At 42.2% G+C, this 18,767-nt stretch overlaps 1 protein-coding gene across 1 annotated transcript in view; it reads right to left on the reverse strand.

Moving 5' to 3' along the window:
- ITGA8 (integrin subunit alpha 8) overlaps nt 1-16,829 on the reverse strand; it is a gene marked incomplete at both ends in the record, with an annotated part of 114,070 nt that extends 97,241 nt beyond the window's left edge. The window contains 4 exons of the mRNA XM_082306549.1: nt 2,100-2,223; nt 4,753-4,853; nt 16,223-16,347; nt 16,627-16,829. Coding sequence (XP_082162675.1) covers nt 2,100-2,223; nt 4,753-4,853; nt 16,223-16,347; nt 16,627-16,829 — 553 coding nt within the window. The remainder of the gene's footprint in view (nt 1-2,099; nt 2,224-4,752; nt 4,854-16,222; nt 16,348-16,626) is intronic.
- Nucleotides 16,830-18,767: the final 1,938 nt, after the last annotated feature.

Genomic DNA, 18,767 nt, shown 5'->3' on the forward strand with positions numbered 1-18,767 from the left:
AAAACAGGACCAGTTACTTGGGACTTTCTCTTCTCACTGCCAAGGAAGGACCCTTGCAACAACTACCCTTGCAACAACTACCAGGGATTCAGTTTGAGTTTGGCTGGAGATACAAAAGTAAACAACATAACAAGAAATCCGAGAATGGTCACCACAGTCCGCTCTGCCATAAACACAAAAATGAGTGTTTACTAAGGCATTCTCAGAAAACGTTGACATAGTGGATGGGTCAGCATGGGTCAATGTTCAGACAACATCCTGGTTATCTGTACTATGGGAAGGGAAAGGGGCATTTGTCCTTCACAAGGGCCAGCCCTTTAATTGATAGACATTTGCTCAATGAGGACTGAAGTGTAATATAATTTTGGATGCACATTTGTACATGGAAAAACATCTTTCCTGCTTCTGTCCATTCTTATTTCTAGTCTCCAGATCCTTACATAATTATACAAAGTGTGTTGGCATGCATTTTAGGGCTTTCCTATGAGTGCTGGAAGTCTGTAGGATTGGGAAACTGAGAGCAGGAATGGCCACTCGAACTCTCTCTTCAAATGGCATAAGCCTTTGGCAAAGTGAGACATCAGAAGTACATGAAGCACATCTTACGGTAACCGTTTCTTACAGATTGAGCTTCTTTCTGTACCTGTCCATCCAGGGACAAGAATTAGGCTTTAAAAGAAAGATGTAGCACAACTCAGTTTAGAGCTGTACTACAATGTGAGAAAAGGAAAGCCACAGAGTAGCACTGAATGTACATGCAAATATCTCATGTTGCTATAGGTGTGCTGATTTTCTGGTAGACCACGGAAAGCATTATTGGGCTATATTATCACACAGCTGTCAGATGTCAGGAAAATCCAGCACATGATATGATGCTGTCTCTACATCTTCAAAGGAAAGAGACCTTTTAATTATGTGAAGCAAATGTCTACTTTTTCTGTAAAACACCTGTTACTTTTGTTACTTGGCAAAATAATCCATGAGAAATTTGAAGGTAGGAGCACAGTTTGCAGTAGAGGAGCAGTTAAAAGGTGTATTTTGAAGTTAGCCCATGTGCACATGGCAAGAACGCTAGCTGCAATAGCAGGCTCTCCGTACAAGGGGTATCGTGACAAGGAACCACATTCAGACTTCTCATGTTATGGGCTAGCACATGCAACTTGAAACGGCTACCCATCTCAGCTAAACTGAACAACACCATACCTTTGCTGTGAGGGTTTCCCGTGGAAGGGACAGGTAAGCCCATCATATTTACTATCTTACACACATTACCTTTAGAAAAGTAACTGAGAGAACAATTCTCTGATCCGTGAGTGCAGAAACTGCCATAGACCTAGCCCAGTCCAAAGCTCAGTAAAGTCACTGGATACTTCATATTGATTTTAATAATTTGGAGCACTGAGGTAATGAGGGTATTAATAATCATCATAAACACTTAGACATAGGATGTTGAACAGGATGAACGACTGATATAATCTAATGCGTGGCATTTTCTGCAGACTCCTAGGTAACTGAACTTGGCTGTAAATATACATGTTTTTCCCTATTCCCCAAGAAGTAAGGCCCAGAGATGGGTAGCACATCCTCAGAATAGCAGAGGAGAGTGTGGAGCAGCAGTGCTAATGTGCATGGCTTTCTTCCATGCTGGAAGTCCTTCATAAATGAGCTATTGTGGATGATATTGGCATGAATGGTGATACAGGCTTGTGTGTTTCTGTGCAGGGTCTGGTCTTCAGATGGTGATCCTGTGATGAGAGATTTATACTCAGCATAAGCATGAATAATTGGTTTAAAATGCTGTCTGGTTCTTGTATAGATCTGTTTGCTACATTTTAAAGCCATTTAAATTGAACCAATTATAACTCATCACTATAACTGCATAAGCTTAATTTACTTAATTTCTCCTCTTTCAATTATACAATAAAGCATCCAATTGCAGGCATATAATTTAATGTCGATTCTTCTTTAAACCCTCATCCGATGCAATAATGTCATATAGTAATCTTCATTCAACCAAGACTGTGTGAAGACTGAAAGGATGAAAACATTGAGTGCAATATCAATTCCTCCAACACGGGATTGTTCCTATTAATACTTACTGTTGCGACAAGGTGAATATTCAGCATAGGCACTGAAGTTCTGAATTGCTACATAGCAGGTGCCAACAGGGTCCTTCTCAGGGCTATCTTTAAGGGTTCTCCAATGATATAAGGGGGCACAAGCCTATCAAAACAGAAACGATGTCACGCATACATTTCACACACGCATCTGGCAAATCTAGTTTTTAATAAACAGTATATAAGGATTCTCTCTGGTATTGTATCATTCATACAGCAATGATCATAACGTATTGACAGAAGAAAACGCAGGAACGTTGCTTCTTATAATTTCATTATAACCTGAAAAGCATAGTCTGATCTTTCACTTATAGCCCTCAGCAGGTGAAATCTGTCAGGGATTACAACTCACATTTAAGCATATGTTGCAAATACCCTCTTAGCCTGCTTCACAAGTAATATGTTTGTTCTACTACTGCTCATTGCACAGGACTTGATCCCATAGTTTAAGATGTATATCACATACATGTGGCCGAAGATATTCCTACTTCTGTCCTGATATGTCTTAAGATAATGGCTGTTGCAGCAGAACTGCTATGATTCTACTCTACTTAGCAGAAGGAGGTTTGTCAGGGTGTGTGCCATATTGCCTATCACAATCATCAGATTGTCTGCCGCCTTATAAAACCCTGGTTCAAATTTTTGGAGAGTTGATACAGCTGTAATGCATTCAATGGTCTCTGAGTGAACAGGTTTTTGCTAAGCAAGTTTTGGCTAAGTGAATCTTCTAATCTGTGTTACGGTAGTGGTGTTACAAACATGACAGTGTAAGGATAAAAGATATACAAGTTGTGTAGAGAGAGACATTACCTTTTTTGAAAGTAATTCAGATAATTGGAAAAATAAAAAAGATAAGCTGTCAGGTATGTAAGTCATTCTTCAGGGGTTCCTGTGCCGTAAAACTGTTCAATTGGCTGGCGGGGGCAGGGGAAGACACTACCTCTCCCTACAACCTTGCCTCTGCAAGATACAAACAAATCCTTCATCATGTCCTACCTTGTCTTACTTTTCCAATCAGAAACCTGTCTACCTCTGGCAAGGCACTGTTATTATTCACACTACCATATAAGCCTTCGTTCTGCAATTGGTTCCAGCTGGATGAACCACTGTGCTACTCAGAGCTTATCATAAAAGTCAGAGCTTTGGCAACAACAGTTTAAGGACCAGGGATTCTTAACATGCCCCTGCCTAGAAGACCTTACAGATTAAGAGAGCAAAACCAGGGTGCAGCAAAGAGCATTACATGTCCTGTGAGTGTGATTTTAGGTACATTTGACATCAAGCAAACTGGATTGATACAAGAACTCAATATCATCATAAACGTTGCCCTAATGCAGTTTACTATCATATTTGTAGTTTTACAGTTTCTGATAGCTTGATGATATTTTCTTTTTCTCTCCTTTCAGTCTACAAAGCTTAGAAGACAAAGTTTTCTACCTTCACTGTTCAAATTTTTGCCTGAAAAGTGTTGACTACACCTCTGTTTCAGAAAGCCTGAGAAGAGTTATCAGGAGCAAAAGAAAGTTTGGTCAGTACAGACACAGCACATCAGCTGGTCATGAGGTTTTCTGCTCACTTGATTAAGATTCAGCAAATGGCGGTAAAGAACGCTTTTATTTCAGTTTGTTAACTGTTATTTAGTAGAGTACACAAAATGAAAAATCTTCAGCTATTTTTAGAATTTTTTAAAATTTTTACATTTACTTAGCTCTGTAACAGAATAGGGTGAAGTTTTATTCATTACATGTTTCATGTCAAAATCCTTCCCTAGGTTAGCCACAAGGCATACTATATAAGGGAAAGCATTTCCTTTAGATACTTCTTCCCTCATGACTACTTCTTAAGTAATAACGGGAAATTTTAAGCAAATCCCAAGACACAAATTATTGCTTTGCTATTGTGAAAACTAATAAAACTAATGACTAAACTAATTATTCTTATCACAATTATTTCAGCGACATTTTCAATGTAAACCTTAGTGCATAAATTGTAAACGTCTGTGTATAAGCAGCATCACCACTACTTTGCTAAGCAATAAAAGTACTTGCCCCCTGCTGGGGTCCTCTATCAATACAGGTAAAATGTTCAGCGAAACTGGGAAACAGACATTGCACTTTGACAGCAATCTTGACTTGGAGCTTTTTTATCATGACTTTTTTGCAGCTGTTTTACCATGACTATGACACAGCTGTTCAAAACAATGTAAATGTGACAAAAGAGGTCAGTGCTTTCTCTTACTAACTGATCTTCAGCACAGGTTCTTGGCTTCCATTACATTCTGCATTTAACATTCCAAATAAAGCTTCATAATACAAAATATTTTATAGCATATAGCTATCAGTTACCGTGTATCTCTAAAATATGTCCATTATCTGTTTAAAAAAAATCATCATGCACTTCCATAACAATATAGCGTTCTGCTGTTTTCACATGGCAGTGGGATCATCTTCACTTGATCAGTTCAACCTGATTTTATAGACTGCTTTCATTTTCTGAGTTATATACACATCTGTTTTATAATTCATGCATAATCATGGAGTTGTTTCCATAATCTACACATAGAGAGCTATTAAGGATATATCTTTGAGAAAAATAAACATTATTTCCAAATGAATACCAAATGCATAAGACTTACCACAACTTTTTCTTTATGAGCTTTGACTGTTGCCCCAAACCACTGATTTGTCTTAAACTCAATAGGTTCCCTGGTGCCATTGACTTTAATTTTCCTGTTGTCTGACAAAGAAAGAAGCGGTATGTTGACAGCTTATTTTAAAAAGTATTATGCTATTAATTACAGATACAAGTGAACAGACTAATGGATATATTACATTGCATCCACTACCATCATCCTACCAGCTTAATAGGAAATGGACCTTCTAGTGTCATTTAAACTTCTTACTGGTCAGTGGAAAACAGCTTAAATTCAGATGTGAAAATTCAAAATAATTACACTTAAACTTCAGAAAAAAATACAAAGGACTGGAAGAAGAAACCCTGTGTTTCCCCCCTGAAAAGAAAAAAAAAAAAAAAGTATACCTGGAATTTATGATGAAGAATGAACAAGAATCTACAGAAACAGGTGAAAAGCCCTAAAAAGTTTTCTCATGCATGGTAGAAACTTTCCATGTAAAAAGCAAGTTCCATAATCAGTTTTTGTCAAACAAATGACATTTCTTAACATGCTTATTCAAAGACCAACACTACGGATAGCAAAGGACTTAGTTTTTAATAGAATTACATGTGTACACACTGTCACAAGAGACAGCTCCTTAATGTTGCTTTACATACACTCTTGCAGATGTCAGCATAAGAGAAGCCATCTGGGCAAAGACTCAGGCCAATTATAATGCATTTCAGGTTTTAATAAAAAGCAGACATCCCTTCCTTTCACCCTCAGTTCTCTGAAGTAAACTGATTTCCCATATGTTCATGAGCTATGCTCTTCCCTTACCAGTCATTCCTAATGAACTTCTCAATTTATACATAAGCAGGGCATTACTCCTTCCCCCTTGTATCTGCATTCCCTCATGTTTGTTTCTGTTTCCTATCAGGAGTGATTTCACAAGAATCAATCCTTTTTATTCACTCTAAGTGATATAAAACCATATACCATCTACTTTGGAATGTAGAAAAAAAATGTAATGTGAGATTATCTTGTATGGATTTACATATATTTTTTAAAAAAACTGAAGAAAAATGCAGTTGGTATTATTGTCACCTTTAAAAAGCCAACACTTCCTGGGATTTGCCCGACAGGAATAAAGGAGATGATATCTGAATGCTTTTCTAGGATGTTGGATCACCAGTCACCTCAGCTCGTGGTAACCTCATAAATGTTACAGATATAAACTGAATTAGAAAGAAAAATGTATTACATTTGGAGAACAAGGGTACTCTATCTCTGTATTTTTCTAATAAACATGAAAGAAAGTTGAATGAGAATGAAACTGTGAAAGTTCAAAAGTCTCTGAGAAAACATCTTCCTTCATACAAATATCTGTTTCTGTGCTGCACCAATTACAGGAGCTAGTATGGAAATCCATGCTTAGAGAGATAAGAGAGAGAAATTTCAGGAATATTCAGATCTTAAAAATTCAGGAAGAATAATTTAAAATCACTCTGAAAGTATTCATTTTAAAAATACATTTTATTTAAGTTAGGCTTAAACTTTAAGAGTGTGGGAGACAGCGACTTTGACACACTGCATTGTAGGAGCTGCCAGCTTCTACCTAGTTGTTGGCAACACCGCTTTTGATTATTTTTTCCAGTGAAGTGAGACCCTTTCAAACTTTAAAGGTCTCTTTTTTTATTTTTTTAATGCTCCAGCAGATCTGAACATGATCGATGTCCACAGATGAGGTCTTGATAGAAACAAAGCTTTTGAAGCTTGAAAATCAGCCACGGTCAGCTTACAGCAGCCAATGCTAGCCTGGCTCTCAGGATACTCACAACCAGTATTCTAACTTAAAAAGAGCTTACATCTTCAATCAAAACAGCATACTTGGCAAAAGTATGGCAAACTATACTCAAATTTGAGAAGATGTTAGTCTTCAAAACTAGTACCACCGTTTGCAGGATTTATAAAAACCATGGCTGAATTTACCAGTAGATCTGCAAGAATTGTACACATACCTCCCCAGCCCGCTTAGTGGCATATGGTGTAGTATGAATCCTTCATCATGTGGCACAGGATTTTCATTATAAAATAATTAGTAAAATATCACACACCCCCAAATTAATAAATAGCTTTTTTCCCTAGATAAATCTCCTTTGGCAGAAATTCTCTAATCATCACCTTTGTTCAGGATCCTTGCTGGAGCGTTGGAGCCATATTCCTAGTTTCTGAGGTTGTGCCTTAAAATACAGTTTAGCCTTTTGTATGTAACAACCATTCAGTATTTCAGATTGCTGTGAACCAGCTATTGCTTCCCCTATAACTTTATCAAAATGAAGCTATATACACAATTAACTTGCCTGAATACACATGGACTATCGTTACTGTGCCCTGATTGTATTCCATTAGACTACAAGGCTCTGAATGGTCACTGTAAATGTCCACTTCTGAGCTAGTCATTCACTTACAACTGAGGGCAGAGCTCTCCTAAAGCAAACATCTGAGAAGGTCAGAACCATGACCTAAAAGTACATAATTTTTTTTACCAACTGTAGACAACCAAGGATGACCAACTTAGTCTAGACTCAGACAAAAGTTATTTGTTTACTCAGATAAATCTCAATCCAGTTTTCAAAAAAAAAAAGAAAACAATTTGTTATTTCTGTCTTTGGTACATCCCTCAAAACTGTGTTATCTAAGTGTTTCAAAAAATAACATGTCTGTGTTCTGGCAACACCCTTATATGACACGGAAATATCTCTCCTTGTGTTATTTATGGGGATCTGAGGCCCACAGGCTATGTCTATACTGTACCTTACCCACACGCTAAGCTATATTTCTGTGAGCAGCAAAAACTTGGCTTGAATTCAGGTTGCATTCAAATGTCATCTTCTCTTCTGGAGGGGAATGCCTGGCCCCTTTTAGGAAGGAGTCCAGGCTATCTTGTATCACGATACGTGACACTAGGGCAAGGATAGCTAGAATACAAGGCAGCAGCTGGGCTGGGCACACAACGCCTGAGCCTGTCCACGGAGTGGTCCAGGGAGTGCATGAGTACCAGCTGGATTGCTTCAGAGCCAGCCCAGGAGCTGTTCCAGATGGTCAACAGTCTGCATGACTCGCAAATTTGGCTTGAAACTCAGCCCTGGAGTCAGTCTTAATTGTACTGCCTAAGACTGTATTGTAGGCTAAGGCCCAGACAACCAGGAGTATGCAAAGCAGAGAGATGTACAAGGATAAATGTAGGTGCAAGGACATCCTTAAATTGTATTTCAGCAACGCAAAAGCATCTCATTTTCTGCTGCAGGAGCCAAGACTCCTGTACGTTGTTGGTACTGCCCCGCAATCCAGCTTCAGAAGCAGCTCTGGAGATGGTGAAACCTGATTCTCAAAATCAGCGCTCCTTCACCTAGTCTTTTAGACTTGAGATACTTAGGGGCTACAAAGGGAAAAAGGCCCCTTAAATTGCCAAAGTAGTAGCTGGACAAGTAGAAAAATTTGAATTCAGACAGTAAAAAGCAAACATATGTAAGAACAACAGTGCAGAGATTCATTTTTAGGAATTAAAGCCTGAATCTGAAGCAAGTGTTAATGCAAATCCATCATTTGCACACATTAGACTAAATTTGGCACTTTCTATGGGGATTGGTCTCCTCTCAATCACTGAGTCAGCACATTATAAACTGTTTAACAGGCATGAATCAAACATTACTCTTACAGATATTTCTTTGTTGTAGTAATCAGGAGCTGCATAAGAAACAGATGTATATGGAAACACTGATAGTGGCTCATTGTGATTCCTTCAGCCCTTGAAAACTAGAAGTAAAAAATGCAGCATCTATTATAATTTGAAAATACTCAAATGAACAAAAGCAAATCAAAATATTTTAATCAAAATTAACACAGGAACACAATGCTTCTAATCAAAGCAACAAATTCAGCTATGTAATACACCTGCAACCCTTTCAGGTAAGTTCTCACCCTTCAGGAACTTCGAAAAGTATTATCTTTACTTGCTGCATGTGTGTTTGCCTGTATGTACTGGATAAATGCAGGTGGCCATTAATCAGGCATCTGCAGCAGGCTGTTACACTCCTCCCTCTAATCTGTACCTACTCAGACTACATCCAGGATGGCAAATCCCTTTCAAATACCTGTTTGGATATATGCGTATATCTGTGTGTGTATGTATCTATGTGCATCCATACATACAAATAAATATAGATAATATAAAATTTAATATATATATTTCATGTATTTATAAATAATAATATGTACATAGAGTAGAGATGAACAATCCCCTCAACCTATCCATATTTATATAAAATGGGAATACAAGCATATAGAAACAACAAACATCATTGATATTTATATAAATATATACAGGTCAAGGAAAGTGAATATCCCCCTCACATGGAGACATGCAGCAAAAGGAAAAGAGACAACAGACAAGCTGCAGTAAGGGAACTTCTGATGAGATATAAAGAAAACACTCTTCACAGTGAGGGTGATGAAGCACTGAAACAGATTCCCCAGAGAGGCTATGGCATCTCCATCCTTGTGTAGTTTCAGAACTTGGCTACACGAGGCTCTGAGCAACCTAATTTAGCTTTGAAATCAGCTCTGCTGCATCGTTAGGGTCCTGGCTTACAGGAAGGAAGAGAGAGGGAAGGGTTCGTACTGGCATACATGGTCCCGTATTCTAGAAGCGAGGGAAGAGAGGGGATCTTGTCAACCCTATCACCACGGCAGAGTGGTATCTTTTTGGTATCACTACTATAAAAGATTCTAATGATACCACCCATTACTAAGCAAAGGTAAGTCAGTAACATTCACGGGGTCACTGATATTAGAGCCTCAACAGAGATACAGAACACAAATGCAAAGCTAAAGACTATGCTCAAGGGAACTAAGTCAAGCAATTGCTTTCAACATTAATGCTGGGGGAAAAAAGACTCCATAGTGTTTAGAGACAGTAAGGATATGCAAAACCCTTGCATGATGAGAATAGTGGCTTCTATTTTTAGAATTATCTGATTCTGCAAACATCTATTTAATTTCTGTTTTTTATTGTGCCTTAGATGCTATTCATATGAGTTATTTTAATTTAATAGATCATATCTAGAGAGCTTTATTTGGACTTTCATTCCATGAATCAAGAAAAAAAGAATCATCAAACCCAATAGGAATTTTTCCCTAAGTATAATCTGATCAAAAACAAATTAAGACCTCAGGGCTTGAACTAACATAGCTAAGGGTATTTTTTCCCTTCTTTAGATAAGGCTGAGACTTATAAAAGAAACTCATGAGGGTCTCTTATAAATCAGAATGCTACAAGTGAACCATGAGGCTCCAGATAAGGTCCTGCTGGCAGAGTGGACTGAAATGTGTCAACATTTAAAAGTACAATAAAGTTCTCCCTCAGCACTTTCTCTTGAGATGCAAATTCTGTTTTATAACAGGATTCTAAGTTTTCCCTAGAATCCTGCCATCTTTACAGCTAATGATTTTTTCATGTAACTAAACCTCCTGAGCCCCACAATACATCCTTTCCTTATACAGTACCTGGGTTCTGTTACAATCAGCTCAACTGCTGGCCAGATTAGCTCATGTTTTTTATCAACTGCATGCTTGGCCAGAACTGATCTACATCCCCTTCCCCCGATTCTCTTCGGAGGCTGTACAAATTTTCTCCACCTAGTTCAGAAAAATATAACCTGTTTTACTAAAACTGGTAAAGTCAACTGATAGCAAAGACAACACCCCAGTGAGTTCTGGAAACTTAGGGGAAGTGGTATCTAAAATTCTGCCTTTTGGAGCTAATTTAAAACATAAGAACTTCTTGCAGTCTGTTAAGTATTACAATTAAAAGTGACCATTACAATGAGTTTCTGAAATATGAACTATTAGCTCTTTACCAGATTTCAAACCCAATAGTGCACTTCAGGGGGCATTTAAGTTTGCTTCTGGCTGCAAGATGCTTTGAGTGGTTCAGAAGTTCCCTAGTTAATCAAGCGGGAGAAAGTTTTCTTCATATTGCTCTCCTGCTACCTCTCCTGGCAGCTGAATGGAAGAGCACGCAGCTTAAACACAAGGACTTGTAACTCTACCTCAATGCTAAAGCAGAAATTGTCATTATGAAATGAGGTTTACAATGAAGAAATTGAAAAGGAGAAGTTAGCTTTGTGTAGGTAAGAGAGGAAAGACAGATCACAGCTCTTTAATATAATGCCAGTGCTTGTTCCCCTGTCCTCTCACTGAGTTTCAAAGGGGTTTTAAAAAAAAAAAAAAGTTTAGGGGTTGGACTAGATGATCTTTAAAGGTCCCTTTCAACCCAAACCATTCTATGATTCTATGAAACGTATCACAGCCTTACACTGCAATGCAACAGGACAGCTTTACAGAGCAGGGAAACAAGGGAGAAGAGTCTCTGCCCTTCAGTCCGTATCTCCTGGAGTAAGGGGATACTAAAAGCCCTTCCATTATACTTTATCTCAGTTCCCTGCTGCAGTGAAGCAGGTTAAAGCACCAGTTGTGCTTGCGGGGGCAGTGCTTTCAGCTTCTTCCCAGAGTCTTGGCCCCAGTGCCCAGATTTAGGGAGCTTTAAAGAACTGCAAACATGGGACTGCAGACTCAGTGCTGTATCAACAGCAGGAAACACGCAGAGTTCCTGCTAAAGCTCCTTCTTGGCTGGAGGCCATATCACCGGCCAATCCATATGGGAATGTCCAGTTACATGACTTGCTTATGGATGGGTCAGCTCAAATCCTACGGCATGGCAAAATTTCATCCTCCTTCCCACCTCTTCCCTCTGTCCCATGTCAGGAGCAATATTTCATCAGTAGGATTAATTATCGATATTAGTTTGCAAGTAAAGCACCTCATTGCTTTAGAAATCTCTGGATTGGCTGCTATGAAGAACAGAGACAGGTTATCTGAGAAATTAGTGACAATCCGGGAGAATTGCCTGTAGAACAATTTCAGTTAGGTGGTATGCCCTTTAGGAATGGGGTGCAGATACTCCTGCACCTCTATGAACTCTAACTAAGCCATCTTCTCAGCAGAGTAGTTTAGCCCACACACACTTCCACATTAACACAAGTTATGCAGCTGCTCATAGCACTCAGACCAGCTTGGGCATCCTAACATTTGCACAGTGCCATAGAGATGATTTCAGGAGTAGTCTTGGTTTTGAGTATCAGTGCTAGTAGTAAGGAACCCAGTCTGTGTTTGACAGCTAGAACATGGCACTTGGAAGTAATGACACATTTTTGAAAGTGTTTTCATAACTTTCACTGGGAATTGAGCGAATACTGAATGTTCCTGTTGGGCATACGTTAGTAACCAATGCAATGTCTACTCCCCCATGCAATCTTAGTTTCTGAGAAAAAAGGAGCAAGGGAGCTTCACAAACCATAAGAATTTGTCTTTTGTCGTGTAAAGCTTGGATGACACAAAGAATAGAGTTTAGTCCTGAGTGTCACAGCCTGTGTGGTGGCGGGGAGGTTAGCTGCACCTTGCCAGTGACTCTGGGTGCAACCTTTGCAGTGTCAGATCTCTGATCCATTGGGGAACATTGCAGTTGTCTTACACAAGTGTAAGGAGGTCAGGTCCAGTTAGGCTTAGCATTTGTATTCTTCCTTCAGGACTCTATGGCATGCAAGCTATTTTCTTTAAACTAAAACTTTAGTTATTTTAAAAATAGAAAGATATTATTCACAGAGAAAAAAACCCAACTCTTCAACAAAACAGCCTTTACAGGACCAAAGACCATCCTATCTCAGCACTTACCATCATAATATTAACCTAAGCAAGCCTAAGTTTTTCACTAAGGTGTCTACCACTTACTTGGTTCCGTCAAATCACTTTCTGAACAAGCACCCCCTCTGTCTAAGGCAATATATACTTTACAAACTCAACACATTATTTTTTCCTTCCTTCCCTTCCCTGACTCATGAGCGTGCTCTTGTTCATCATTGCATCTCAGCAAGCCTTAAATGCTTGTGGAGAGAGATTTTGTTCTTTTTTAGTTTGTTATACTTTACAGCCCCATAACAAGGCATATCTATCCATTCATTCAGTAAATATCTCAATATCTGTAAAATACAGGATAACTATAAACTAGTACAAAGCAGGTCCACACCGGTAACACTGTGATATTCGAAAATGTCCAGAATCTCGACTGAAGCCATCACAGAATACTAGTCGGATGTCTTCACTGTTTTCATTTAGTAGGACCAAGATAGTAATAGTGTTAATATAAATAACATCAAAGCATTTGCAAATGAAGGAACCCTTCTTGAAATTAGGTGTACTGTTCTTGTGGAAACAGTGGAATGATCTGTACAGTTACATATGAGTCTTACCAATTAGGTGCCCACTTACACACTTATTTGTGGCAGCAAAAGTCCAAATAACATCCAAGTGCGCTGTATGTTCCCTCCTCAACAGCAGAATATAACTTGCATTGAATGCAACATACCTGAGCTTCATTTGTGTACCCAGTCCTCAGAAATGGAAGATGAGCCCTCATGCTCATACATAATTTAAGCCAGTGGTTTTCAACCACTTGGATTTGTTGATCTCTTGAATTTTTATCTTATAGCGGATATTTCACTGTTTCTGTGACCTGCAGCAATTTCACATATCTAACTTTGGATATGGTATACATGAATCTGCTTTCCTTTTACAAATTCTTTAGAATTTAGAAGTCCTCCATTGAACTCTCACGGCTGAAAAATACTGATTTAGTAAATTCTTTATCTATTTGTTGTGTCACACTGCCTTTTAAGTGTTACATTATACTCTCCCTTTCTTTCTAGTTCCGCTCAATTTTTACTTCTGATCTTAATTAAAAACGCTTTCAATTATTCAGCAGTTTCGTTTCTTTCATTGTGCTTAGTGAATCCAACTGAAAGAGCTGATAGTATTCGGTTAGAGTCAAGAAAAAAGTACTTAAAAAGGAAGCTCTGTATGAAAATGCATCAAAATTAAATCTTCCAGCTCTGAAGCAGCATCTGTATTTTTTCTGTTTTGTTTCAGAAAACATTCCCAAAGCTTTCCAAGACTTTTAAAAATCTCCTATAAGGCATGAAGCATTAATCTTTAAAATTAAAGCTGCTAGAGCTGAATTTGCAGTCTTCTAACAATTACCGTGTGTTTTTGTTTTGGGAGAAAGAATAATCTTGTGGTTAAGGAACCGAAGGAAGAATAAAAAATCTCGAGTCAGGTACCAGTATCATCACCAAATTCCTTTATGATCTTTGACAACCCAGACCGACTTTTTTCTGTTTATCAGGATAAATATAAAAATGGGAATAGCAGCATTTCTGAGTGATGTTGCAGGGAGAAGGCATAGTGAGTACTAGGTGCCTGTAGAAAAAAGAGCCATAAACTGAAAATACCCCTCATATTTACTAAGGACTACCTAAGTCCCAGTAGGTGTAGAATGGCCAAAGGCTTCTAAAGGAACTGCATGTAACAGACTATTTGAAATAGTATCATCTAGGACAGAGCTCATGTGGACTGATCTGTTTGAGGGAACAGTGGAAAAGATGGAAAACTCACTCCTATAAGTACTGCATTTTGGAGAGAAAAAAACTGACATGAAATATACATCCATACTTCAGCAAAAAGAGTCATGTAAGAGTGGAGATGGCCTTTATGTTGCTGGCAATGAAGAACGGGTGTTGGTACAAGCTATGCAAACCTGTCTATGAGGGCAGCTGGCCATTGCTGAATTGTGTGAAATGACACCTTTACTGCCCTTGGTACTGGAATTAGACAGCTAATGGTAACACTGCTAAACCTGCCTATACTGCAGTCCCTCCTCCAAATACAGTGCATTTATATCTACACGATGGGCTCTCTCTGACTGAACGTCAGCTGTCTACAGGTCAGGCATCTATCCAGAGGACATGACATTGCCGTCTCAGGCAAACTGAATGAACCACACTTTGGAGATTCCGAGCCGAATAGTTGTGTGATACAGTCCAAAGCCTTGTTGATAATACTTACTCATCAGCCTGTGTTCGTGCCTTTATATAGTATACATAGTATCTGCAAAAGGACAGCTCTCCCAACAGTATGGAGTTGTCCTGAGTCTCTTTAGTCAACTTTTCTGGAGTTTCTCACAGGAAAGCCAGATGTCCTTCTAGGTTTCCCCACTAAGTTTTCATTCATTTTCCAAAACGTCCCTTCAAAATGCAATGGAATTTTCATTTGGCCTGTAATTTTTCTATTCAAACCTGAAATTAATTTGTATAGATAATACATTCCACTTCTGTTACATGAACTATCTAATCATAAGATGGAAATACAGGAATAGTTCCTAAACTGTTTTTATTTTAAAGATGTACACTCAGAGCATACTACAATAAAAATAATGTGTGCATACTGTCTATATCTGTACATTCACATTTATATATAACCGTATGCTGTACGTATGTGGTATTACATACCCAAGTAGCCACATACACATACACATACAGGAGCTCTCTCTCACTCTGTTTTGAAGAATGCCCAGCATGATGGGAAAGTCATCCTGAGTAGAGTTCCTAAACACTAATAGGATGTGTGGGTGGCTGGAGCTGGAAGGGGGAAAGCACTGCACTGCTTACTTGCTACATTTAAGTAAGCTCTTCTAATTTAATTTGTGCTCTCAGAAAAAAACTGAATTGTATTGTGTTCGCATTTAAATAAACCACAAATGTTAAGATTAAATATAACCTCAAGAATCATAACTTTTGCTTAATGATTAAACTGTCAAAGTCTGCCTAAATAAAGGGATCAGTTTTAAAGTCCCTGCAAACACTAGGTTTAAATTAATTTCAAGACCTATAAAGAGACAACAGAAAACATAAACAGCATGAACTGTTTAAAGCGTGTGTTCCCTCTAATTAAATAAGAAACATCTGTCTTGGGATTTTGGAAGTGGATATAATCTATCCACATTGTGCCTAAATCAGTTTGCATCTAGCTTCCCATATTCTGAAATGAAATTCTTACTTTCTGAAAATAATTAAATAAGCATGCTACATGAGGTACTTCATCCATCTGAACAGACGGAAAACTCCTCGCTGAAAATAACAGTAAAGACTAGCAATCCTGTGATTTCCAGGATTCAGAGAAGCATGTGAGACATGGGGTTTGGGGGTTTGCCCTCTGAGCACTCAAAAAAAAAAAAAAAAAAAGTATTTTCAAAATGAGGAATCTGCCACAAACACCTTTCACGAAAGCATGAAGATGAACGACGCACAGATCCTGGAGGTCGTACTCCTGTTATTTCTCTGGGGACCATTAAACCCTTCCCTGCAAGCGCACAGGCATGCGGACCCCCAGGAGCGGGATTTCTCCAGCGACCTGCAGATGCTCGGACCACAGCGACACAACTAAAGCGAGCGCGGAAAAAACTTGTGCCGAAGCGGGACCCGAGCGCAGCAGCGCGACACGGCCGGCGCCGCGGCCGGCGACGCAGCGGGGCACTTACTGGTGTTATCGAAGGGTATCTGCCGGCACCGGGCGGCGGGCCAGGCGCAGTAGTACACCGCTCCTCCTTCCACTATGTCTGGCTGCGTGGTGTTGGCTTTGGGAGCTCCCACCAGGACACTGACTCTGCGAGACACACCGGCAAGTCAGCGGGGCGGCGGGGGCGACCAGGACCGACGGGCGGCGGCCGCGCCACGGCGGGCCAGGGGCTGTCACCCGGGACGCCGCCGTTTGCCCACCGCCTTCCCCAAAGCCTCCCCCACGCCCGGCGGCGCCCCCCAGCCCCGGCCGGGCAGGAGGGGCGGCCCGGCGGCGCTCGCTCGGGCACAGCCCGGACCCCGCCGCCCCCCGGGCCGCGGGCGCCGCGCGGCGGGGAGCGGCCCGCCCGCCGGCGGCGGCACTCACGTGCTGGGGTCGGGGATGTAGAAGTCCACCGAGTACCCGAAGTAGCTGCCCGGGGGCCCGCTGTACACCGTCAGCTTCTCCTCGTCCAGGTTGAAGGCCACCAGCGCCGGCGCCCACAGCACCGCTGACAGGAGGAGCAGCGGGCACGGCCGCTGCCGGCGGCGGGCGCGGCCGGCCCCGCGCCCGCGGCTGAGGCGCAGCATCCTCGCCCCCTCTGCGGCAGGCTCCCGCTGGCAGAGCGGAGCGGAGCGGAGCGGAGCGGCACGCAGCTGCGCGGCGGCCGTGCGGTGCCGCGGCGGTCTGGCTGCCGCCCTGCGCTGGCGGCGGGGCGGGGGGCTGGCGGGGGAGGCTCGGCCCCGCTCACCCCGCCGCCGCCGCCGCCGCGGGGCGAGCCGCCCTCGGGCGCCCCCTGGCGGCCCGCGCCCGGCGCCCGCGGCAGGCAGCGCAGCGCAGCGCGGCGCCCCGCGGCTGTCGGCGGCCCCGGGGGGGCGCGGAGCCGCCGTGAGGCCCCGCCGGGAGCGCGGTGGCTCGGCGGGGAAGCTCTTCTACGAGGCGGCCTTTGAGCCCGAGGGACCCCCCGCGCCACCGGGCCGTGCGTGGGCCCCGCTGCCGCGGGGCAGGGCGAGGCGCTGGCGGTCGGTCTGGGGCCCCCTCACCCGCTGAGGGAGAAGCCGCGCTGAGGCAGAAGCGGTCCCGCCGTCGCCGGCGGAGGTGTCGGCGCCTCGGCCCAGCTCCGCACGACGCCTCCGGCGTTGTCTGCGAGAGAGGACGGTGCTCGCAGCGCTGTGGCTGTGGCCGTCGGGGACCCGGGGCGGCCCTCGTCCCCCAGCGCGGGGAGCGACGCTGGGGCCGGGGCCCGGGCAAGGTTTCTCCATGCTGGCTGAACACGGTGCTCGGGGTGGCTTACTGCAATAACCAGGCTGTATCGGGGGAAACCAGTTTGTCTTACTAAGAAAATCCACTGGTGAAGGTGGGAGAAATGCATGCTAAGAAGGCCACCCCCTTAACTCTGCCCAGCAGAGTTACCCGATGGCTACGCTTGGGCAGTCGTGTTCACAAGGGAAAATGGCGGAGTTGAGGCTGGTGGTTTCTACTTAATCTCTCTCCACTTCCAGCATTTTCCAGAGTTTGAACTGAAGCGTCTGATACTTGGAAGTGCCTTTTAGGATGCTAAAGTGCATGGAAAAAAAACCCCAGACCTTCATCAGATTGCTATGTGACTGCCAGCATGGCTATTATTTAAAAAAAAACCCAGCAACCAAAAACCCCTTCCAACCACAGGAAAGATGTAAACCCAGCCACACAGTTCAGAACACATTAGGAAATGCATTCCTCTGTAAGTTTCTCTGTTAGTGCTTGCCTGGCTACATAAAGTTTTAATACGCTGAAGGGGGCACCTTACACTCATGCGAAGGAAAGCATTGCTTTAAGCCTTTACCACAGCTCTGTGCAGGAGCAGGTGTCATGCCTCTTTTTCCACAGAAATGACCAATACTACTTTATTGCATGTGGCATTAAACAGAGCTTGTAGAAAGCTCCTCTTATAATTTCTTCATCAAAGTAATTAAAAACAGAGGGATCTGGACAGGCTGGATCGTTGGGCCGAGGCCAACTGTATGAGATTCAACAAGGCTCAGTGCCGGGTCCTGCACTTGGGTCACAACAACCCCACACAACGCTACAGGCTGGGGGAGGAGTGGCTGGAGAGCTGCCTGGTGGAAAAGGACCTGGGGGTGTTGGTTGACAGCTGGCTGAATATGAGCCAGCAGTGTGCCCAGGTGGCCAAGAAGGCCAATAGCGTCCTGGCTTGTATGAGGAATAGTGTGGCCAGCAGGACCAGGGAGGTGATAGTGCCCCTGTACTCGGCACAGGTGAGGCCACACCTCGAGTACTGGGTTCAGTTTTGGGCCCCTCACTACAAGAAGGACATCGAGGTGCTGGAGCGTGTCCAGAGAAGGGCAACGAAGCTGGTGAAGGGTCTAGAGCACAAGTCTTATGAGGAGTGGCTGATGGAACTGGGGTTGTTTAGTCTGGAAAAGAGGAGGCTGAGGGGAGACCTTATTGCTCTCTACAACTACCTGAAAGGAGGTTGTAGTGAGGTGGGTGTTGGTCTCTTCTCCCTAGTAACGAGTGATAGGATG

Source organism: Platalea leucorodia, assembly GCF_965183815.1.
Source record: "Platalea leucorodia genome assembly, chromosome: 1".
Classification (NCBI taxonomy): domain Eukaryota; kingdom Metazoa; phylum Chordata; class Aves; order Pelecaniformes; family Threskiornithidae; genus Platalea; species Platalea leucorodia.